Genomic DNA, 24,756 nt, shown 5'->3' with positions numbered 1-24,756 from the left:
TATACCATCAAGATTGCAGGGGTTCTGTAACTTCTGGGGTTGTATTTTTAACAAAATGATGTGCAAATGTACAATATTATAAAGCACTATCATAATCAAGAAAACAATGCATTTGAATAAAAATTTCTAGAATTATTTCGCTGTATCACAATTAATTACATAAATCCTGGCAGATTGCCCAATATTTTTCTGCACATTAACATATAGTTGGCAAATTAAAATGTAATATATGCTTATATAGCTAATTGGCACTTGAAAATATAATGTGACTAAGAATATTGTATGCAGTTCGGTAATTATGGTGCTATCATCTATAAGGGTATTTAAAAATTGGAAAACTGAAATCCCACATTCCTTTTCTTGTTGTTTCTACTGACTGCTCGACTCCTCGAGTTATAGCTTCTGCTGATGATTGCTTATCTGGGCGATGCGAACTGGGGTCTGGAACTCTTTTTAATTCATAAATGGCAGTGTTGTGTCCATGAAGGGGGCGTGGCTTACCTTGATTTATTGATTTCATTGCTTTTGATGGGTAGGCGATGGCGCAGTGGAGGGCGAAATGGAATTAAGTGGATTGGATTATGTGCTCAAGTTGGGGTAGGTTGTGTCTGCAATTGCGTTATATGAAGTCCCAGTTTTTTCAAGAAGAGTTCCGAAGTTTTTCCCCTTACCTCCAATTTGTCTATTTCTGTGCTCTTTTAGCTAGCTCAAACACAATTTTTTACGGCATTTTCTTGTCGTTTCGCTGACACAGCACCCGTCATATGCTTAGCGCCATCTATATGCAAAGAGGAATTTGCAGACACCCATAAGTTCCTTGTGCTCTATACACATTATATCTCAAGTACAGTGATGTCTCTGAATATGAGCTGGGGAAGCTAAAAATACTTCTAAAAACATTTTTTGTATGCTAAAATATACTTTTTGGTTTCTAAAAATTCTCAAAAAATTTAAAACCCCTCTTCTGTTATATTTCTTAAGAGACCACTGTACTTATAGCCATACCCTTAGCGACTGTCAGACCCGAGACATGACGAGAACACATGAATGGGGCATGTACTCGTTGGGGGCTAAAATCGGGAGGGGGATGGGGATAAAGAGAAATGGAAACATAGAGTCGAAAAGAAGGCCTAGGCTTCGGTGCTGCATGGCACATTTTGAATGGCTTGTGCCCGCCTGTCACATTCAAGAGTTTATAAATAACACGGAAAATACTACTCAAAAACTACTACGACGCCAAGAGAAAGATGGGTGGTTTCAGGTGGGGGAGAGAACCAAACAATGCACTTTAAGAAAACCTCACAAAAAACAAATCAACTTCAGTTATATTCAAATTTATTATATCCTTATTAAAATTTAAAAATTATATTGAATAGTAAATTTTGTTAGGGTTATTTTTATCAATTCGTAATATAGTTTTAGATGTTTTTACTTCATGGGTAGTAAAGTAAAGATTTAGAAACATTAATTGTTAACTCAAATTTTTTCTCTGAGTGCACATTGTATTTCTGTCTGTGTCTGTAAGTGATGCCTGCCAAAAGTTGCTTGTGCTCCACTTTATTTCAGCACAATGAAACATGATGGACACAAATATGTTATCTTCATATTTCTGTTAATCCCAAACGGAAGGTATTATTTATCACAAATTAAAAGCCGCTCAAATATTGACAATACGTTATGAACAGACTGGGCAAAGGGAAGGGGTTCTTATAAAGGGAGTCTCGACTGCACTTGTGTGACGCCTACGCAAACAAAACAAAAACAACGTATACATACGTATAAAAAATGCCGGCATGCGAAGCACAAATACCGACAAACACTAAAATTATTCTTGTTAGACCTTTGGAAGGGGTGTTATAATTTCAGTCAGAAGTTTGTAATGCAGTGAATACGACATTTCCGATCCCATAAAGTATATTTATTCTTTACCAGCATCAGGAACAAAGTTTATCTAGCCATCTTCTTGATTTTTTTTGCAAGGGTATTTTTTATGTGTGTATTGTATTTTTTTCTATTTTGTTCAGTGCACTTTTATAACATCTACACGCTGGTTCGAGTCTTTGCTAGTTTTGACATTACTTGTATTGAGTTATATGGGTTGAGTCACTGCTACAGTCCGATTGTCCGTAGTTTGGCCACAAGCCATAGCTTGCGCCGCCAAACAACAGATGGCGCCAGCGTTATAGCACTGCTTGCTCTGCTTGTTCAAAATACAGTCTAACTTCCGTATCTCGAACATCCAAACTCGAAGATTCTCAAAAACTAGAACCACATATTTCTCCTTCTCGCGTTTTGGCTTCTAAGTTAAATTTATCTATTAAAATATTTTTTTTGCGCAGATATAGGGTATTAGTTTATTTATATTTACATAAATGAAAAGTACAAAAAGCAATAATTACACTAGTAATAAGTTCGAGATCTTGAAAAAAAGGACTTGGTGCCATTTTTAAGGATCCTCTTAAATATAAATTAATTTAGCGAATTTTTCCTTGTCTGCAGAAGTTCCTTAATATTAAAAAAACAATATATTCCGAAAATAATGAATTTGTTCTTTTCAAAGCTGACTCAACAGACACAACCTTACCACCAGAGTTCAATGACCTTAAGTAATAATGAAAGGCGCGTGGTTTTTTCAACAGCCACTTTCGGACAGTTTCCCCGCTTTTCCTCTTCTTTGATACCCATTTTGACCACCCAACGTCTTCTTACATTTTTCTCTTTTATTTTGTAGTTTTTCTCAGTTTTTCTTTCATTTCTTTTCACACCAAACTGATGACGTCCATTGCGAAAATGTGCTAAAATATGTTCACATCAAAAAAATCATCAAGGCGACATTTCGCAAGAGAGGAAATTCTTTGGAAATCGCCACAATCGCTGTGTGAAGTCTAAGTAGTCAGCTACACAGGAAGAAAAATATTTTTCTTACAACAACTCAAACAATTTTTAGGTTTACTGGAATTTTTGGTTGTTTGTTTGTTTTCAAATTTTTTTGCACTGTATTTTCTTTTTAAAACAAAATGTTCCACTGACTATAAAGGTCATATTATTTTTCCTGTGTAGATAAACACAATGCAATAGTCAAATTGATTTGCAGATGCTGCTCGCTTGAACTTTAGCGCCATAAAAATGGTATTTTTATAGAATTTCCGTCTAAATTATGGTCCAAAATTTTATACAGTCGATTTTCCACACAGCTTCCTGTCTATTTTCATTTAATTTTATAATTAGATATCACTAGCCGAAAAATCTGTCTCGACACTTGACTGATTCTCTCGAATTTCTGGCCTTTCCCAACATTTCATTTTGCGGATTTTGCAATCTGGCATCTTGACAAGTGGCGGCCCTCGAAAAAAGCGGTTCGAAATCAACGCGAAATACCCTGTACATTGGCTGCCACATGTCTGGCCCCAAAAAAATACGTATATACACGGCAGCGAGAGAAGTCCAAGTCCGCCGATCTGTCAGATCTCTCAGCTATATACCCATTTTCCATTCATTCTCTCTCTTTTTTTTTCGCGGCGATGCTGAAAAAGCGAAAAATTTCTGCGGCCGTTCTTTCAGTTGATGTCGCGTTGATAAGCGGGCAAGAACTTTCGCATATAAAATTCAAGAAGATTTCGAACGCGTAATCGACAGAATTCCCAAAAACAAAATATTCCTATATAGTAAATGATGAAGATAATGTGAAACGAAACCGTGCAAATCAAAACAAATTATTTGCCGCACGTTGCCCCGAATCAAAAATGATATTCCATAACATATAGTAACCATGAGACAGGGGCGTGATTATTGTTGTGGGTTTGCTCGATTTCGATTTTCGAGGGGCACGTGAGGGGCCGTTTTTGGCTTTTTTGTCTCCTTGGCTGATAAGGGATCCTCTGGTCTCGGTCTCGGAGTCTGGAAATGTCTTGAATGGTTTGGTGAGGTCTGGCTTTCGCTGGTCGATCAGTTGAGATCTTGAACTGCTCCGGGAAAGTACTTTTACTGAATGACGATCCTCCCTTTTTTTTTCTAAAAAAAAATATTCAAGTGTGGCTGTATTCATTCATTTAAAACTCTACGCATTGCGTAATGGATTTGAACTGAAATTAAATTGCAAACTGTCCGAGTGACCCTAATTTACGCGGCATTTTCGCTATTAAAAGAGTTAATTGATGGCGAAAAAAAGACACAGATCTCCAAGTGCATAAAGACATCTGGCTGCTGTAAAAAAAGTATCTTTTGGATACATCGAACAAGTATGGAAGCCTTTCTTTGTTTCTGCGGAGGTTCAGCGAACTGCATTTTGTTGTGGGGACAAACAAATAAAAAATATTCAAAAAATTCCCTCGCATGTGTGTGGTGGGCAGAGTTTTTCTTGGCCTGGCAACAGCCACAAGCAAACGTTTAAACTTTTCCCTTATTTTTTTCTTCACATTTTTCTCGGACACTTTGGCTGCTTCCTCTCCTTTTGCCGAGTTTATTTTCAAATTTGAAATTGTATGCCACAACAAAAATGTTTGCAATTGTCATGTGTTTGCAGTTTTCGCCATTCAGAGGTTGTAAAATATTTCAGTGTGAGTTTTTGTTTTCTGTTTTTTTGCCTGTTGCTGCTGGAAAGGAATGTGGCCAAAAGATATTCTCTGACTACATTGAGATATTTTCCTGGGGCTAAGAAATGCAAAGTATTCTATTTAGTCGTCTATATAGTTTGCAATCTTTATTTTATTTATTTAAACAACAGTTAGGTAATAAATTATATATTTCCATTACAGATATTGCAATATTTACGTCCGCACAATTGTTTGTTTTACGAATATAACATATTTTTCTGACAGTTATTTGATTTGTTTATATTGAGACATTTTCAGCTGGCATTAAAAGAATGAGAATGCCTCAAACATTCCAAATCTGTTTGAATGACATACCATTTTATCTTGAGATGAAATTTGAAATATTTGTGCAGTCGTCCAAATTCTTGTTTATTTTTTCTTTAATGAATTTCCAGGAGTTTAGCCTGTTCAGCTATTTTGCAGGACATGCAGGAGGCCCCCTTTTGGTCCTCTTTCTAGGCACAGAGATTTAAGACTCTCCTTTGTTTTGGTCTAGTTGTGTTTTCATTATGCATATCTGCATTGTCAGGACTTTTGGAAGTTGACCTAACTAACCTACACACACAAAAAAGCCGACTTACTATATCATCAGACATGCCCACATACTGCATTTGGCTTTCTTCTCGGGGGTTCCCCTCCTTATCCCTGGATTTTGGCACATTTTGACAGCAACTTCCGTTTTTTGTCTTGACATTTCTTCTTTTTACCCACTTGCAAAATCTTCTTTTTCTCTGGTTTTGTCTTCTCTAATTTGACGTTGCTTTGTTGTGGTTACTCAAACAATTATTTTTGCATTTTGCAAGGCAAATTTTTCATGTTTTTACCCGTAGGTTCCCCAAAGTGAAAAGCAAGAGCCTTCATATTTTGTTTCACCCATTTTTTTTAACAAACTCAAATCGATTTTTCCGCCTTTGATTCATTGGAACCATTTGATGCATATATACAATGTATATATAAATGTTGATGCATTTTTTCCTATTCATGTTCATTGCTTCAATTACTGCGAAAGTTATTTATAAACCTTGATTTATTGGAAACTTTTTCCCATTTCGCTTTTCCCCCTTTTCTGATTTGCCATTTGTTACTTCTCATTAATTGTCTTTTGTTTGCGTTTGTTTTTATTTCTTTGTTATTTTTTTTGCAAAGCATTTATTTTTGGACCGGGTTTTCATTAATTTTCGCATCTCATTATACAACACACATTTTCATTTGCCCCTTCGATTTTTCATCGATTTCAATTGCGTTTGTTTACGCCTCTTCCACTCAACGTGCGACCTTCGGAATTTGGCTTGGATTTTCATCAAGTTTATTTACTTGAACCGAACAGAAACAGAAATCACACATACGCCGCATTGGCCTTAACCAGCTGCTCCCGCTCATCCTGCCCCCGGTTTGCATTAAGTATTCATGCTGCTCTTAATTAAAAGCGCACGCATCTCTAATTGGCATTAAGCATACGCCAGGGTGCACTTGACCAGGTCCAGCAAGCTGGCCAGCTTCGGTTCCTGTGGTCGGTCAACTGGCAACAGCCGAAGTCCTGGCTTTGTTATCTTGTCTGTGGCAGGCCCTCTTTGCGGGGAAATAGTGGGGTTTACTGAGGTAAATCTGTTAAAATGCATAGGATTGCTTGTATATTTATCGCTAATTTGGTTCCTTATTAAAATTGTAAAAGTTTAATTATAAACTAAGGTTTCCATATGCAAACCTACATTCGAACCTAATTTGCATACAGTGTATTATTATATTCTTAAAGTTTTTCTTGTGAATTACTTTTTAAAATTGAACAAGTTACTATATGATATTCGGGGCAACGTCTTTAACCTTCCTATACTTATAAAAATAATTTTCACAACAATAATTTAATAATATTTAATAATTAGTAGCTAATCACAACATGCGTTTCTCAAAACATTAACAAGTGCTAGTTTAGTGAAAAAAAATGTGTCTCAGTTTGCGAAAACTTTGTCAAGCCTGTCGAGGTTGGTATAAGAAAAAAAAAGATAAATTAGTCTCCATAAAAACAAAAATAAACTAAAATATGTAAAACAACTTGGGATAATATAATTGGCAAACTTACAAAACTTCTAAGACATTCCACTGCCAATTGGAAGATGCCTACACGTTTTCCCCAAAAAAAAAACTGAGATGTCGCCTGTCTGCTCCATCTCCCCACTAAAGATCCCCTAAGGTCCAATTTAAAGATGTGTGTTTATATATATGGAGGCGGCTATATTTATGCCTTCCGTTGACAGCTTTAGCATGGGCACCTACACACGAAAATAGTCTGAAAAGTCCCCAAAGTATATATATACAATTTGCGATTAGCTCTGATCCATTAAGGGGAACACGAATTCCCCAGCAAATTTGTATATAAATAAATAAATTAGGAAAGTGAAAATAATGGCGCGGACGATTAATTAAAAAATTCATTGAAAGTGTCAAAATATTTTGTGAACCTGTGACTCACCTTTGACACATTTTGGAAACAAAACAAAATTATATAAACCAAAAACAGGAGTTCACAAATAAACTATGCCCAACTCAAAAGTAGTGGGGACTGACAGAAGGAAGAATAATAGTCATGCAAGCCTGCTTTTGACCACATCCTCCACTCATGTCCAGCATGTGGAGAGTCGCACTAGTCTGCATCAAAGAAATGTAAGGGATGGATCGAATAGTAGGGATCTGAGTGGTTCTGGGAACAAGGATGAGCACGATCAAAATAGCTCCCTGCTTTCCAATGATTTTGTCCTCATGCTGGACTGTGCCCCAAGTCCCGAAGAGGCCTTCTGCGAACAGTCAAAGGACTTCAGGACAGCGTGGTTGTGGTTCAATAAGCTGACCACCATGCACTGCAATACCCTTTATGATCTGCGCATGCGCAACGCCTATATGAGTCATTTTATAGTTGGCCTGAACCAAAAGCATTTGACGGGCATATTTGAGGAGCCACCGCCAGCGGAATTGATTTGGGTGAACTTTTCGGAGAATCAAGCGGCTCCACAATCCGTGAACCATTCGCTTTTGACCACGGCCACTGCAATGCAGCGTTCCTGTGAGCTAACCCAATCCTCTCAAGCTGCGCCGGCCTCCACTTCATCGTGTGGCTGCAGTGGACACCGCACATCTGAGTACTGGGACTCCTTCAGTGGTCGTCATTCGGGCGGAACCACCGAATCCTCACCCAAATCGCCAATATCCAAGAGGCGGCAGCTGCTTCGCACCGTTCCCACGACCAGCGATGAGGAAATCCATCAGATATTCCGAAACAATCGAGCCAATTTCGGTTTAAGCCGCTCCTCCACTTGTACCCATTTAACCAGAAGTCGATCCCTATCTTCGTCCGCTAGATTCCGACCCAGAAATAAAATTCCCAATGCCTTTCGGAATTCAGATAGCCGCAAGTCACCCGAGGAGGCACGAAAACGTATGATCAAATTGATGGAACTCATCAGGAAAGAGCTGCGTGGCGAACCGGACTTGGAGAGCAAAGACATCTTGGAGGCGGAATTGAAAAGATACGGAGAGTTCTTTGAGCAGCACATGCAGGATAATTCTGATTTCGAATCACATCTGGAAAAGAATTCCAACTCGGAACGTGTTCATCTGCTTCTCAATATGCAAACGGATCTAATTAGGATGCTGAAAGAGGATTTGGCGTTATAATCAAATTTATGTGTTTAAAAAAAGTTAATCAAAATTATTGTAAGGAGTAAAGGGTCTTAAATAATAAAACAAGTTAATGCTTTGCATAAATTACAAAATTTAAAGATAATTGGTATCCTTGGTTTGGATGATCAGCCTATAATCACTGATAAGGATTTATTAAAAGAAAGGATCATTTGATGTTTAAATAAAATCTATTAAAAGAACTTCAAAGCTTAAAGGGTTTATGAATATGTAAATTATGAGATCAGACTTTAACTACAGATAATGATTTTAATAAATAAAGAGAATATACAACTTACTACCCTTTTATTAAATATTTTATTTTGCCAGGTTTATTAACAATATACTACATCCATATTTTCTAGGTCGCAAATCTGTGGACGAAACTCCGGCCTTGGCCAACAGCTCCCAGCAGCAGCAGCAACATTCCATTCCGGGCTCCGCCACCGGATCTCCCCAGCGAGTGGCCAACAAGCGCAGCAGCATCACGGTCAACATGCCAGCCGCCGGTCTTGGTCAGCGTCCGCCGAGCATCATATCGACGGCCAGCCAGGACGAGGGTGGCTTCAACGAGTCCACGCCGGAGCTGAAGGCCAAGCTGCAGCCCGCCTACGATCAGCGGGAGGCGGAGGAACAGCCGCACAGCCTGAACTACGTGGATGTGGGCTATCGCCTTAATCCCGATGGCAGCGAGAGTCGCGAGGTCTACGGATCGGAGGCGGAGCTCTATGACACGGCCAAGGTGAGCGACATGCAGCGCAAGTTCCATGGAGCCAATGGTTTTGCCCAGGAGTCGAGCACGGTGTATGCCATCATCAAGACGGATGTGCCGGAATCCCAGCCAGTGGCGCCCTCGCGAGCGGTTCACTTACAGTCGCCCACATCCTCGAGCGTTGAGGGATCTCCCCTGCATCGTGGCGTCTACAATTCCCCACCAGTGGGAGTGGTTTCACCCATAAGGCGACGCAGCAGCAACAACCAGGATCAGAGTGTTGGCGGAGGAGGCAGCGCCAAGTCTACGCCTCCTTGTTCCCCCGCCCGTGCAGCCCTGATCAAGGGCATTGCCCCCATAGCCTCCATCGATGCGCATGAAGAGGAGGAACTGGATCTCGAGGAGGAGGACGAGCACCTGACCGTCCAGCGGGACGAGGAGGAGGAGGAAGAGGCTCCTGTCCTTCCCGAAAGACGAGCTTTGGCTCAAGGTTCCCTGGAGCTGCAGGACTTGGAGTATGCGGATACCAGCGCCGGCGAGGATGAAGAAGACATCATCAAGGCCGACGATTTACTGAATGTGGAACTAATCGACGATTTCGTCGATGAGGTGATCGAGGTTCATGTGAACCACAGTGTGGCAGTTGCTCCTCCCACTCAAGCTGTTCCTCCGGCTGCGGCGATTCCACGCGAGGATAGCCTACCAGATGACATGACCGCCGCCGAAGCCGAACGATTGTTGAGCTCTAGGTGAGTCGCCTGAAACCATCTCTTTATGATCAAAAAATATCTCATTACTTGTAGTTTAAGCATGTGTCTCTATTGTTATGTTCTGTAGCTTTTACATTTTTGGTTTAAGTATTTTGTTTTTTAATTAAATATGTATTTCTGCATCTATAGTCCAGCATGTACTTCCTATAATTTAGTTTATTATTTACTTTATTATAATTTAATATTTTAAAGCAGCGCAATAGATATATTTTATAGTCACAACTTATTCTCTCTGTTCAAATTTTAAATCTCAATTATTCCTAGCTCATCAGCACAAAGACCTTGTAACTCTAATCAGTCCTAAAACCACATAAAATACCAATATTTGCCATTATCCATTTTGTTGATTTTAAGTAGTCATCTCATTAGCATTTTCTGTATTACTTGTAGCCAATAATTAATCCTGAAATCCAGGTATTGCATGTGCAGCATCCCCATCATTTTCTTGGCCCTGCCTGAACTTTGCTCACCCGCTCACACATTGAGCAAACATTTACATTTCACCCACATTCTCGGTCTCTGGATTTTGTGGACTCTTCTCAGCCAAGTTACTATTCATCATCGGCTTAGTCACCTTTCAGCGCCGGCTTTGTTGTAATTGTAAGCTAATCTGTCGCTTGTCAACTGCTGATGCACTCGCCATCCGCAGTCAGTTCCGCCCGGAAGTGTTGACTCCGGCGGAGGGATGAGATTGCAGCTCAAGTTGGAAAGATGGAGGTGGAGTTTTAGATGGAGTACATGTGAATACTCCCCTTTGTGCAGCTGAGTAGATGGTCTAAGCCGGTGCCACTTTAAACTGCCAAACTTGTTTAACTATTCCCAACTCTGATCCATCCAACTGGCCCTGGGCTTTAAGGCTGAAGTTTGTTTAATGGGAGTAAGCTCCTTGGTGGATTTCACCTGGTCTAGGGTTTCCTGAACATCCTTGACTTTGTATCTTCAGACAGTAAAGAGGACTTCCCATTATTCATTGTTCTCTTTGAAGGTTATTTCTAAATTATCTTTAAGATTTTTTAAAAATAAATCTAAATATATGTTAGTAATACATTGTTAAATTTTCAAATGTTCATAAATGGTTATAACTAGATATCGCATTACTCGTTCATTGACAGAAAATTTAAAAAGTATTTTTCAAAACGTTTTGCACCCAATCCATTTAGTTTCTGAAATACCTTACTTTAACTGTGAGTTGGAAAAGTCATGGATGTTTCACCCCAGTAGATTGTTTTTTCCCATCACTGACAGCCATTTGCAGGTGAACTCAATATGTTTGAGTTCGAGGAGGGCGGGTAAAGGGTTTTTGTGTGTGCTTTAAGTATATCTAGATTTTCGCAGTCATTTATTCTTGGCCTGGCTTTCTGCGAGCGATTCGTGGCTGCTCCCAGAATTGACTTGCCATTGATTTATTGTGTTCCGGCTGAGGAACCTGAAGCTCCCAACTCCTACCATTCCACATATTAAAATGCAATTTTCAAACGATTCCCCAGCAATCGTTATAGTTTTTATGCTCGCCATTTTACGCTTATTTGCATTCCCTCTTCGACGCTTTTTGTTTTGGGGGCAATTTATTATGAGCCATTACCAGGAATTACGTAGCCTTGCCTTTGGAACTCTTTGGAACCCCCTCCTCATGGAATTTTCACGTTTCGCACGCAAATAACCAATTTCGTTTTAGCCGCGGAAAAAATTACACTTAACCGTAGTTTCTTTGGCAATATGTGAGCTACGTCAATTAGTCGACCGTTTTTTTGGCCTTTTATTTATGAACGTTTTCCGTGTGACGAGGACGACGACGAGGCCCGCTCAACTTGGAGTGAAAACACAGAGGGAGAACGAGCATTTTCCGAACCGATTTTCCACTCGGTTTTCTCTGGCTCTCGCCTGCACTTTCCACTCGTTTTCCGCTCCTGCGTGTCCTGTGCAGTTTTGTCCTGCATTTGCGGAGCCACTCGAATCACATGCCCGCCGCTCGTTCATCCTGTCGCATGGCTGGAAAATAGTAACGCTATCCAAAAAGAAAAACAAATAGAAAATCGGAAAAAAAGGAAATACCGCGCGCGAAACGAAATCCGTTTTGGCTGGCTGAAAATAAAGTGGCAAAAGCGGAAAAACGCACGAAATGTGAGGCAATCTCTCTCTGAACATCGTTTTAATTAACATTTTCGTGCTCGAGCGCAGGAAATAAGTTTTAATTAAACTTTAAGTCGTGAAACTGGAAACTGGAGAAAGACTGAAGTGTCAACAGTGCGGGCGCCTTTTGGTAGGTGGAAAAATATTATTATCAATATTTAATGTTCGCTCATCGTTGGAAATTTTATTTTGCTCTATTTTCTGCCTGCTGATGACATTTTCATTTTATGCCCCCCCTACGACGAAGATGATGATGATGAACGGATCCCATTTCAGGGCTATATCCGGTTCCTTATGGCTGGCATTATCAGTTGCCATGTTGGCTTTTAATTAGACAACTGTCGTGTCCGAGAATCGCACACACGAGTCTCGTTAGTGGCCAGTTTTCAACAGTTTTCAGCCAGTTTTCAGTCTGTCAATAAGCGTACTTACTAGCCAACGGGAAAGAGACATGTTCCCCTGTCCATTTCTACATTTCTCCCTTTCTCCTACTCCATCTCCATCTCCGGACTTTCCCCATTACTGTAGTTTTCCCTTCGCATGCATTAATGGCAATTGGTTCTGGGCATCCTCATGATGATTTGTTTGCTGATAGGACGCTTTTGTGGTTTGACATTCTCCTCGTCTATTTCGAAGATATTGCATTCAAGGCTTTTGCGGTCGAAAAGCCAAATACTTGGTCAGCTACAAGTCGATTAGGCTAATTACATATGTTTGAAAACTAAGCATTTAGAAACTTTTCTTGTTTTATATGGTTCTGTGAATAATCAAGAACTTAATTTTATTTCGAACTATTTTTATGTGGATTTAAAAAAAATACAATTAAAAGATTAACCTCTTTTCATGTTTGTTGTAAATAAATATTTATCCATTCTGATGATGCAATTTGTTTCATTAGATTAAATTACTTATTTAATAATATGAATCCGTAAACTATATATTATGTTAATCAGTTGAAACTTCTTCTTTTTTATGCTAATGAATGTCCAATGTGTTAATTACTTAAATCAACATTGCCACCATTTTCATGATACCAAGTTTTCCTCTCTAATTTGAATAGACCACCATTAGACAACTTGGCTTGCAACACATTTTCCTGATTAAACATTTTAATGAGCTTTTTGCTTGTCTACTTTGCCTGTGCATTTCGTTTGGTTTATTCAAATGGAATTTGTGTTAAGTGTAATTTAAGCGCAATCACAAAAAACCAACAAACGGGGGATCCCCTGCTTTATCCCGGCTCCTTCATCATCGTCACATCCTGGCAGACATTGCCAAAGGCATCAACAGGGCGACAAGTGCTAATCGCTCATTTGGCATTCAATATGCTGGGTTTTTCCCTTCCGAATCTCTGGGTTTTCCCCTTGGCTTTTTTGGTAGCAGAAGGCGGGGGCAAAAATGCATTTCAGCCAAGTTTGCTTTTAGTCTTCGCTGCGCTTTTAAGCTTATTTAAATTGCGGTGGCGACTTAAGCCACAGGGGGCTTCAGTGGGCTAAAGGGAGGTGGTTCAGTGGTGCTCGAGTGGTGTGGCTGGGAAATGAATAGTGGGCTATAAGTGCATTGTGTGCAAGTGGTTTCTGTGCTTAGTTAAATTGTACAAGTGTCTCATTTTACAGCCAAGTGACAGCAGTGGAAAATGAGTTAATGTGGGATCGGATAAGTCAAGGATTTGTCGTGGGAGTATAAAGCAATAGAAGGGATATTTAACTTGGTGTCTAAAAGTAGGCTACAATATATTTACAGTAATTTTTTACTGCATACTTTTAGTCACCTTATAAGTGATTTTGAAGCCCTTGCAATTTCTATGGCTGTAAACTGTAGACATTTGATTCAATTCCCCAAAGAAAGGGCAATAAACTCGAAGCTTTTCTTGTTGTTATTGCCTAATTTTCTGCACAATTTCTCCCTTGAAAGGGAATACATGGAAAACTTCTCCCCTACTATGGTGAACCCCATATATTCGACAGAGCCCCTTTGTTGAAATGAAAAATTTCCCCATGATTATCGCCTGTACAATTAGCATAACTTCAGGGCTGGAAGTATGATTTTATCTGTGCGCTCGAACTTTCACATGGACTGAAATAAATTGCATAATTTCAACCAGGACAAAAAAAAGAAACAATTTGCCTGGGAGCGGCAAAAGTGCAAGTTGGTCAACTAATTGAAAAACTTCACGCCCCCTGGGAATGCTTTTCGAAATGCAAAATTGAAATTCATTTGCAGCCCTTTGCATTTGGAAAAGGGCAGCAAAATCGGAGGCCCAGAGAAATCACACATACGCAGCGTTGTCGCAAGTGGCAAGTGCCATTGCTTAACTCTCCGATCTCGCCTTTCTGGCATTCAACTCTCCCTCTTTCAACTAGCCCGCAATTTACATAAATTGCAGCAGAGACAGCAGTTACGGCCATGTGTTGATGATGTCCTTGTCGTCCTTGGCCAAAAGTCGTGTGGCCAGTGGAAGAATTGGGAACCAGCTGCAAGTCCAACTCTCATTTATCTTGCAGCCAAATGTTTGTGGGGCTCAACAGGAGCAACTCTTCCTTATTTTTTTTTTGTTTCTTACTTTTGGCAGCCTGCCCAGCTGAGCTCGCTGTCCCCAAAACGTTTGTCCTTGACACAAGGCCTGCTCCTCGACTCCTCCCTTATCCTTTTTTTTTTTGGAGGAAAGTGGACCAAATTTTTGGGCAATTTGCTGGTCAATTGTGGACCATTTTCGGCACTGGCCTGTGTAATTGCGGAGTACTTTCAACTGCACTATGAGAAATGTTTGTCCTGAAGTTTGGTCGCTTGGCTGCAGTTGAGAAATAGTTTTAAATCCCAAAGGATTGCGAACTAAAGTCATACTTTTGGCTTAAAAAATTATATGTATATTGTATAATATTAAAGAATTTGTGCCTAAGTTGAATCCTACACAATTTGAAAAGCACCTCACAGTTTTATGGGTCATAAATATATAATATTCATAAAAGTTAGCTAGTTTTTTTAAGTGTCTTCGTACAAGTGGAATGCAGAACTGAAACTGATTGGAGGGTTAACTTTCTTAGTGGCAGCTACTTCTGTTGGCGCCATTTTTGGATGACTCTAGCCGTTGGCCATTTTCTAGTTAACTTGGCCCTTTGCTTTTAGCATTTTTCCGCTGCCTTTTCGCTTGGCAACTTTTTTTCACGCTTTCTCAATAATTTTTTGTTTTCGGCGGTTTTAACTTTGCCTTTTATTTTTATTTCGGTTAGCTCCCCCTTTTCTATTCTTTCTTTCATTTTTTTTGGTTAGCTTGAACTTTTGCTTTTGACTGCATTTAAAAAAAGTTTTTGGTTTCGCGTTTTTAGTGCTAGTATTTCTTTCGCTTTTATTATTGTTGCCCCTGCTTTGGTCGGGCGTTGTAATCTTATTTGTGTGCTTGGCTTATCGCACGCCCCTGTCCTGCCCACTTTTGTTTTTTATTTTATTTTTTAGTGTTTTTATTCCTCCCCCAGCCCCCTCCCACTCAATTGCAACAAAAAATGGCAACAAAGTGGGTGGCTCTGGGTGGCGAAAGGAAGTGCACTGCAAGTGCAACGCAAAAGTTTCGAAGGCAACTTGGAAATGGAGCACGAATGACGCTTTGGCCCATTTGTTGGTATTTATTTCAATAGTTCTTGAGATACTCTACGTTTTAGAAGGGGTCCAAAAATAATGGTGACTATTTGAGGGGGGTTGTTCGATGGGAACATATTTCAGTTAAATTTAACTTGAATAGCAAGAAAGTCTTTCTTTGGTTCGAGAATGTAATTATTATAATTATTTGGTCTATGAAAAATGATAAAACAGACTTATATAACATTGTTATAGGAATATAAAGGGGTTTGTTTGATAGGAAACAAATATTTGTACCAGTATCTGGTTTAATCAGATAGTCTAATAGTTTGCTTAGGAAAAATAAGTAAAAGAAATTAAAATGTCTTATATCCAAGACACTAAAATAGGTAAATGCAAACATAAATGATTTACTACATGTAAAAGGGGAAAGTTTTATGAAAAGTCCAGCATTCAAAGGCTTACAAACTAAATCTGAAGACCCAGAGGGTGATCTGCCAGCGACTCGTGATTCTATAAAGTTTTCCACCCCCATTACTCCTTTTAGCCCTCAGCGATTCCTTCAACGTCGGTCCACTAATGCTTCCCCCATCCGATATAAAAGCAGCTCTCCAAAGGCGACTTTATGGTCGGGACGACGCACCTTTAGCACTTTGTTTTGTCCTGCTGACTGGTGTCCTCGTATCCCGGAGTCCCAGTGTCCCGGAATCCTGGTGACTGTTTACCCAGTTGTTCGCATAAGTTTCAGTTTGAGGCAAATACTAGAATTTATCGCCGTGGCGTTGTGCGATGTGTGAAGTTTCTGCTAATTCGGTAGATAAAGCCGGGGTGATAAAGATAAATAGGTGAAGAGCTCTGGAAGGGGGGTGTTTTTATTTACCACGTTGATTGCCTGCAAGTGGGAATGCCAAAGTGTTGCATTCACTTTGCTCGGGCAAAAGTTTTCCCAAAAGTTTGCATTTTAGTAGCAAGTTATGGAATTTTTATCCTCCAGATGGGGTTTTTTTTTGGGTGGTGGGTCGAGTTGTGCCAAAATTATATTTAAAACAGTTTTCTATATACATATTTGTGTATGCATAGCACTTAAGTAGTTGGCATCTGGCACACCGAGCCCTGCTGGAAAAAATAGAAAAAACGGGGAAGGAGAAAATAATGTAGGCAGGTAACTTTTGCTCTGAACTGATTAAAGGACGCAAAGTTTTTCATTTTCCCTCGGAGTGATTCTTCGAGCGTTTAATTACCTCAATTTCCTCCACAATCTACCAATGAATGGGGGGAGAACGTTGATATTGTTCCAGAACAGTTTATCGTATTGTCGTGCCACTTGAATCGAATGGGTTTTCAATTGAACGTTGCTCATCCTGTTGACATTGTTGTTTCCATTTTCTTGTTCATATGCGGGCCAACACACAAATACGTTCTCATGCTGGAATATAATTGTTGCCAAGTTGTCATTTTCAACATTGTCATCGTATGTGCTCACAGTACGTACCCCCTGGCTGCTCCTCGCCGATGTCCTTTGTCGTCGTCCTGCGTTTGTGATTTTTCTTGCAGCATACTTTAGTGCGCACGCAGTAAATATTGTTCCTGGCTGATTGTTGTTTCTCCACTGCTGCGATGTGGAATTTGTGCTCTTCCCGTACGTGTTCGCCATGATAAAATGGGTTTTTCAATTTTCATAGCCGCCCTGGCTGGAAAATGTTTCGCTTTCGCGTCTGTGCATTCAAATTGATATTGCATATGATTAAGAGCTAAACGGGTTAACCTCTGATGTGCTGGCCCAATTTATGCAAATAAATCAGAAACGATAATGGTGCCAAACAATTGAAAAGTCAACCGCAGAGACTTTCTATGAATATGCGTAAATCTGGGTGGTGTTTAAAAAAAAATCGATGCGTGAACTGGAAATCACTTGGACTTTGAAATATTCTTGCTGTGCCCAAAAAGTATGCAGAAAATCATTTGAAATGTGAAAACCCGATTGTATCTTTTTTACTGCATACTTTTTGACACCTTTTTAGGTGATTTGGCAATTTTAGAGATTTCTTACTACCCTTGCCTCAAAATCAAAAACCATAATGAAATTAAAAACTATAAAGTCAACCGCAGAAAACTAAAAAAAATACGATGGGTCCTTAGGTCTTTAAAAGTTCTTATAAAAGTTGAAAGTTGTGGGATATCTTTTTTCACTGCATACTTCTAGACTCATTTTTCTTTATATCCCCTCAACAGTTTTTATCATTTTGATTCGTTCTATTTGATTCCTATTACTTAATATTGTAAACCAAGTAAGAGTACTTTTTAAAAGCCAAACCCACAACAAACAATAGACAAGGTAATTGTGGTTATATATATTTTTCCCCGCTCACGTATATCGTCGCATTATCATCGTCATAGCTCACCTTGACTTGGTTTTTTCGACTGCACAGGTTCAGCCAGGCCGAAACTTTCTCTATTTTCTCCTCTCCTTTCTCCCTGCCGCCAAACACAAGTGACTTTGAAAAGTGCTGGTCGAATGGTCGGATGCGAGTGCAGGATGGAGGAAGTATCTAGTCTAGTCCACCGCCTCCTAAGCCAAGCCAACAGCTATTAATAAACGAAAATGCTCGCTGTAAAACTCTCGAATGACTAAACATAAATTCTGTTAAATTTATCACAACAATGGAAGGCTAACCGAGTCAGACACATGACGTCATTGTGGGCCAGGGCCAAATGGCGAGGCACATGGCACATGGAAAACTCACTCGGAGAGCGATTTTCCACAGGGAAAGCCGCCCGCTCGCTCTTGAGTGAGTTTATCTGCCGCTCTCATTTTGTGGGGCAAGGCTTTTGCATTGCGGTTTTCCTTTGGCCGTTGCTATTTAAATTAATTAAAAATGTATCACGAAACAATAATCAGACTGACCTTGTTTGCGACCCCCTCTATGCAAACGTTCTTTATGCCATTTTCCCCATATGTCTGTTGCGTTTTTCCTAATCAACTTGTGCTCCAATAAATAGGCAACGAAAAGTGTTGAAGCACACACACACACACATCGCTTCCATTCTGGGTTTTCCGGCTTTTCCGCCTTTGTTTGCACGGGACAAACGGAAAATTCCAAGCGTCGCATAATTGCATTTGTCTTTCGCATTTTCTTTTTTGCTTTACGCACTATGGGTGGGAATAGTTTTTCTTTTGCCATAAATCAAAGTGGGTTGTTAAAGAGCTATTTAAAACAAACAAAGCCCGAAAAAATATATTTATTGAAATTTGTGGTTCTATATTTTTATCTTAATTTACATCGATACCCTTTTTAAGTATTTTATGCTTTCTAAAATCTCTTATTTTGATTTAGAAAAATAAATAGCAAATGAGTTTCGAAATAACAATTATGTTTTAAACATTTCACTTATGGAAATAAAGCTCCCATAGTGCAACGCTTGGAGTATTTCCAGCGCATCTGTTTTTTAAATATCATTAAAGTCGATGCCCATTCCCTGGTTTTTTTGTTCATAATTATTTTCCCGCTGCCACCGCTGACGAAACTTTGTCATCGTTGTTTCGCGCGTCACACGCGGCGTATGCGTAATATTTTGTTATGCATGCAACTGCGTTCGCTTTAGGCGACCCACAGAGGTGTGGTTTTAAAAAGCAAAAAGGAGGATTGTCCCACATTCCCCAGCAATTAAAAACGGTAGCGTGTTATTTTTATTTTAATTATAAAGCCATAACTTTATGCTAATTCCTTTTCGTTTTTGCCTGGCTACAGGAGATCATCGGGTGTGGGGGTTACCCAAACCGTAACCCCTAACTAAATCCGTCCACCTCCACTCCATTTGAAATTCCACCCGTAAGCCGCTTAGTTACCCCTTCTGAAATAAGTTTTCAATTTTTGTTTGGGCCATTCCAATTGTTTTTGTGTTGATTGTTAGTTTTTTGTTCGAGTGGTCACGAAATTGAGAGAAATATAGAGATTTCGTTCGCAAATCGCTGGCTAATTGTTTTATTGCATTTTATTGGATTGCATTGGGGTTATCGAAATATCCGAATTGTTTTCCAATGGACCCCCCGAAAATTGACGTCAACTGTTGGCAATATCGTTGAATTTTAGGCCATTTGCAATATGTTTTTTTTGGGAAGCCAAGCTAATTACAGTCTGTTGGCTTGCGTGTGAAAATGCCAATTGGCAATTGCAATTACATAAATGCACTGAAACTCTGCTGAAAAACTCATTTAAATGCATGGCACACAAATGCACCACCTGGGGGGAAAATGGGAGGAGGAAAGTGGAAAAGCGGGAAAGTGGCCACTTTGGGCCTTCGCCCGTCTGTTTGTTGTTGCCTCAGTGTCTGCCACTTGGCTCTCATTATCAACAACATAATCAACCACTTGCAACAACTGAGGCTCAGTGTGTTAGTTTCAATGATTAGCCGCCGTGTTCTTAATGCACTGGAAATAAATATTTGAAACAACATAATATTCCAGTATACTAATTCAAATAGTACAAAATTATCATTTAAAAACATTTTCAAAAGGACTGCCATGCTCAATTTCAAGACGGAAAAATATTTGTCAAAACAATATAACATTATTTTTATGTAGAAAAATCTTTATCTTAATTATAAAATATTTTGTATTACATATACACCTAAAAAGTAAATGGTTCGCAGATCGTACTTGATATTAATACTTGAAAGATCATATTTAAAAAGGTTTTATTTGTTTAGTTTAATACTCAAAAATGTAGTGTTCAATGCTATAACATGAGGATTTCAAGATTAAATATTTATTTTAATAGTTTCCTGAAGAAATAGAAAGGTTATTATTATTATCCCCTTAATTTCTCCACGTGTGGACTCGTCCTCGTTGTCGTTGTCGCTTGGAAATTGTTGGCAGTAATTAACAAACACTGCTATAGGGAGATATCCACCTTACACGTGACGTCACGCACAAGTGAGAGTGACAAACACTTAAACGTTAAATGCACCCAGCTAACTTAACTGACAACTGTCTGCCTGTTCTACCTATTCTGCCTGTTTTCCTCACTTCAGGTGCCATTGCGTGTGCAACACGGCGTATGCGACATAACTTTTCACCCGATTTTCCACCCAACTCGCCCTGGGCTACGTGCTCGTGTAAGCGTGCATGTTTAATTTGGCATTGCGTACTTTGCGGCGCTGACTGCATTTCACGACCTCAAGTTTACTTTATTATTATGTGCAATTAAGGGGTGACTTGTTATTAATTTAAGGTAAACTAGTGCAGTGTCTCAGCTAAGAATGCAAAATAATCGATGGAATATTCTAGGGAATTAATGATGCTGAAGAATTCGTGTTTTTAAAGAAGGGTTGTTAAACAATCTATGGTTATTTATAAAAACTCAGTATTATTTTAAGGTGAAATAGTAAGGTATAACCTAAGACCTACAAAGAAATCGATAAAAATGTTGCGACTATCGATAATATTATTATTGCTGAAGAATTCGCGTTAAGCAATCAACAGTTTAAGGTAGCTAAGGGGTGCCTGCAAATTGATTCCGCAACTCGGTCACAAATGAAAACCAATTTGGAGGTAACAAATTGGTATCGGAAGCGGAAAATGGTAGCTGGTAACTGGGTAACTGGAGGAACCCCAACCGCTTGATAGTGTGAATTAAAACTGCATTACATTTTAATTGCGCACTCTTGTCGCCTGCTGGGATCTCCACTTAATTACTGTTATTATATGCACTTTAATTTTATTTACATGCCCGTTTGCAACGTTTATAAATCTTTAAGCGCCGCACGTAATCGTATGCATTTATTTGTATTATTTAAAATGATTTGCATGTCTCTTTATAAATATTTCATAATTTTAGCATTTCTCCCTTTGTTTACTTTCATTTATTTATCGTAAATTGCCTGTTATTGTGTTGTGCTTGTGTCTCCTGTCCTGTTGTATCCTGTCTGCGTAGCATTTTGGAAAACAAAATCAGGTTGGTCCTGTTTTCTGTATTTTTCGCTCTATTTTACTAGATCCCCTTGAGAGTGCAGAACGTTGGCTATAACTCTTTTTATTTTTCTTGCTTTTAATTCCGATCGTAAACAGACAACAGTCGCTGCTGTCGGACGAACAGGCCAAGGAAGTCGAGCAAATACTCAACGCCGCCCCCAGCGTGGGCGTGGCAGTTGCTGCCGTTGTTGCCACAGCAACATCGCCGACCAGCATCAAGAATCTCATTGAGGATTTGCCCGGGCAATCATCAGCATCTGCCTCTGCCGCTGCCAACGGGGAGCAGGACATTCAAATTGCAGCTGTCCCAGCGATTGTCGAGGAGGACGAGGACGAGGAGGAGGAGGAACAGCAGGAGGAGTTCCAGGAGGAGGACGAGGAAGAGGACCACGCCAGGGCCGAGTTCGATGTGAATGGCGACGGCGAGGCTGACGGCGATTCCGATGACGTTGATGCCGTGGACATTGTAGGCTATGGACATGCCTCCATCCCACTGAATGCCACCTTTGTCAAGGCCGACAGCACAGAGACAGAGACCACCACCACCACCCCCTCGACGGCCACCACAGCCACCACTCGCCACGACGACGACGAGCCCGAGTGGCTACGGGATGTCCTTGAGGTGGGATCCGTTCATATCAGGGGTGTGCCAGAACTCTCACGAGCATTCTGGAGAGTCCCTAATATGCAGTATATAAAATAAAAGTATAGATTATATCTTAATCCATAATTTCCCCTCCCTTTTAGGCACCCAAGCGCAGTCTAGAGAATCTGCTTATCACCTCCGCTACTTCGTCCCGAGGACCTGGTCAGCGGGAAGAGCTGGAAAACGGCTACGATCTACAAGATAAACATTCCGATCTGAATCACACATACGTCGCTGGTGGAGAATCGCTGCACGAGTCCATAGTTTCAGTGGAGTCCACCCAATCGGATGCCACACTCAATCAGACCACGACCATTGACGACAGCATCATCTCCAGCAAGCACAATTCCACCTACTCCCTGGCAGATGCCGAACAGGCCACCAATTCGACGGTGTTGAGCACTGGGGTCACCGAACTAGACGACAGTCAGTACTATATCCCAGAATATCCGCCTGTCAGGAGCAAGGAGGTACTTGTAGAGGCTGGAGTGCACTACTTCGAGGATGGCAACTTCTGGATGGAAGTGCCTGGTATGTTGCAATTTATCCTTTATGGCGGTTCAGAATACTAATATTCTACTTTATCTTATAGGTCTCCTAGACTTTGACGACGACGACTGCTCTTATCCGCCCATCACTGTGCGCAAGAATCCCAAAGTTCGCTTCAGTTCCGGTCCCATCCACGTGTACTCCACTTTCTCCGTCAACGACTACGATCGCCGCAACGAAGATGTCGATCCTGTGGCCGCTTCGGCGGAATACGAGCTCGAAAAGCGCGTGGAGAAGATGCACGTCTTCCCCGTGGAATTGATGAAGGGTCCTGAGGGTCTGGGTCTCAGTATAATTGGCATGGGCGTTGGCGCCGATGCAGGCTTAGAGAAACTAGGAATCTTTGTGAAAACCATAACCGATAACGGAGCAGCAGCCCGGGACGGTCGAATTCAGGTGGGTTTTTGGGTTTAAGAAATATTTAAAAACAGAATACTAATTATATTATTTGTTAATCCCAGGTCAACGATCAGATCATTGAGGTGGACGGCAAGAGTCTCGTGGGCGTCACACAGGCATATGCAGCTTCGGTGCTGCGCAATACTTCCGGTCTAGTCAAATTCCAAATCGGACGCGAGCGCGATCCTGAAAACTCTGAGGTAGCCCAGCTCATACGACTGAGTTTGCAGGCCGATCGCGAGAAGGAGGAGCGCTTAAAGCGGTTAGTTAACCAGGGATATAGGTCAAATCAACAAATATTAATTGATCTGAAGTTATTTTAGCCAACAAGAGGAGTACCTGCGACGCACCCTCGATTATTCCGAGGACTCCACACAGCCGGTTTCGGCCAATTCGAGTGTCTGCGAGGGACCCTCGAGTCCCGTCCAAGTGGAACATCCCATGGAGGTGGAGGCCACCCATTCGCAGGAGGTAGAGTCGCTCAAGCGGCTGCTACAGGAGGTAAGGACTCAAGGGCGTCCTGGGATGGCCAATCCCGGAAAGAATCTCTCTTGCAGCCTTGCTTAACTTGTGTGTTTGTGTGTTCTCTTCTCTCTCCTTTTGCTGAATTTCAAAATTGTGTGGATATTGAAATGCAGCACAAAGCGGTAATTGGATTTGAAAATATCATTGAAATCGAAATTTTAGATACTCGAAAAATTGTAGAGCACATTATCAAAACACTTTGATTACGTTTGAGTATTTTACCCTTTTGGTAACTTGGTAATTAGTTGATTTTTGGTTCAGTAAGTTGCAGAATTTGAGTTGAATTACGTATGGTATTTAGTTTTTTTATTTATTGTTATAATCTTATTTTTTCTTATCAAAGATGTATTATGTTTTGTATTCCCCAGAGCGAAATGGGTTGTCTGGTAAAGGAAGAGATTATTCAAAACCTAAAACGAAAGGTTTGTTTTCTGTTATTTTATTTATTATTTCCCCGACATCATCTCATCCATCAATCGCACAACTGTTAAAGATTTCGAAGTACAGCATACTAATATATTTTGTTTACACCTTCCCAGCTGGTTAAGCTAGAGACGACGGGAAATGAGAACGAGCTGCTCAGTGAGCGGCTCCGGCAGAGTGAGCGGGAGCTGGGAAACATCCGGAAGGAGGCGGCCAATCTGCAGAACATGCTGCAGCAGTCGCAGGGCCAGTACATGGCGCTGGACAAGAAGTACAACAAGGCCAAGCGGCTGGTCCGGGAGTACCAGCAGCGGGAGCTGGACATGTGCCATCGCGAGGAGTTCTATCAGCAGCTCCTCCAAGAGAAGGACACCGAGTACAATGCGCTGGTGAAGAAGCTCAAGGATCGGGTGATCAATCTGGAGCATGAGCTGCAGGAGACGCAGCGCAAGGCTGGCTTCCCCGTGGGCCTGCCCTACGATAGTGCCACCCTGAAGCTGACCCCCCAAATGATGCGCAAGACTCCGCCGAAGCCGCTCTTCCACAAGCTGGAGACGGAGCTGTCGGACACGGAGATCTCCGATCTCTCACCCGACGGTGATGGTGTGAAGACAGCCACTGTGGAGCGAAAGGTTCCGGTCAAGGACGAACTGGATGCGGCAGTGCCGCAGCACGAGCTGCTGGATAACTCGGTTAACAAGACCAAAATCGATCTGGGTGAGTCCTCACCACAACACATTATCTTACCCAAGCACCTTTTTACTCATTATACTACAAGATTGTCATGGTTATACAAT

The 24,756-nt window shown here is 40.7% G+C and overlaps 3 protein-coding genes across 15 annotated transcripts in view; 2 read left to right on the top strand and 1 right to left on the bottom strand.

Annotated features, from left to right (window-relative positions):
- The window catches only part of RpL8 (ribosomal protein L8), a 107,488-nt gene that overhangs the window by 61,980 nt on the left and 20,752 nt on the right, over positions 1 to 24,756 (bottom strand). The window contains exon 1 of one of the 2 annotated variants that reach the window (XM_065864925.2): positions 7,913 to 7,916. The exons of the other annotated variant lie outside the window; for it this stretch is intronic. The gene's annotated coding sequence lies outside the window, so the exon portion shown is untranslated. Of the gene's footprint in view, positions 1 to 7,912; positions 7,917 to 24,756 lie in introns of those variants that run through there. 2 annotated transcript variants of the gene reach the window in all.
- The window catches only part of Spn (protein phosphatase 1 regulatory subunit spinophilin), a 53,102-nt gene that overhangs the window by 23,718 nt on the left and 4,628 nt on the right, over positions 1 to 24,756 (top strand). For 5 of the 12 annotated variants that reach the window (XM_036814907.3, XM_036814905.3, XM_036814899.3 and 2 more), the window contains exons 4-12: positions 8,627 to 9,722; positions 21,380 to 21,400; positions 21,514 to 22,039; positions 22,165 to 22,594; positions 22,656 to 23,008; positions 23,074 to 23,273; positions 23,326 to 23,512; positions 23,905 to 23,958; positions 24,076 to 24,676. In XM_036814907.3, the coding sequence (XP_036670802.2) occupies positions 8,627 to 9,722; positions 21,380 to 21,400; positions 21,514 to 22,039; positions 22,165 to 22,594; positions 22,656 to 23,008; positions 23,074 to 23,273; positions 23,326 to 23,512; positions 23,905 to 23,958; positions 24,076 to 24,676 (3,468 nt within the window). Of the gene's footprint in view, positions 1 to 6,492; positions 6,572 to 8,626; positions 9,723 to 21,379; positions 21,401 to 21,513; positions 22,040 to 22,164; positions 22,595 to 22,655; positions 23,009 to 23,073; positions 23,274 to 23,325; positions 23,513 to 23,904; positions 23,959 to 24,075; positions 24,677 to 24,756 lie in introns of those variants that run through there. The other 7 variants (XM_036814908.3, XM_036814906.3, XM_036814903.3 and 4 more) reach the window with 4 other exon arrangements.
- On the top strand, positions 6,649 to 8,320 carry LOC108012949 (uncharacterized). The gene has a single exon (XM_017078488.4). It carries the CDS (start codon positions 7,125 to 7,127, stop codon positions 8,256 to 8,258), a length of 1,134 nt encoding a protein of 377 aa, XP_016933977.2. The 5' UTR covers positions 6,649 to 7,124; the 3' UTR covers positions 8,259 to 8,320.

This window comes from Drosophila suzukii, chromosome 3 (genome assembly GCF_043229965.1).
Source record: "Drosophila suzukii chromosome 3, CBGP_Dsuzu_IsoJpt1.0, whole genome shotgun sequence".
NCBI lineage: Eukaryota > Metazoa > Arthropoda > Insecta > Diptera > Drosophilidae > Drosophila > Drosophila suzukii.
This window is presented reverse-complemented; position numbering and strand designations above follow the sequence as displayed.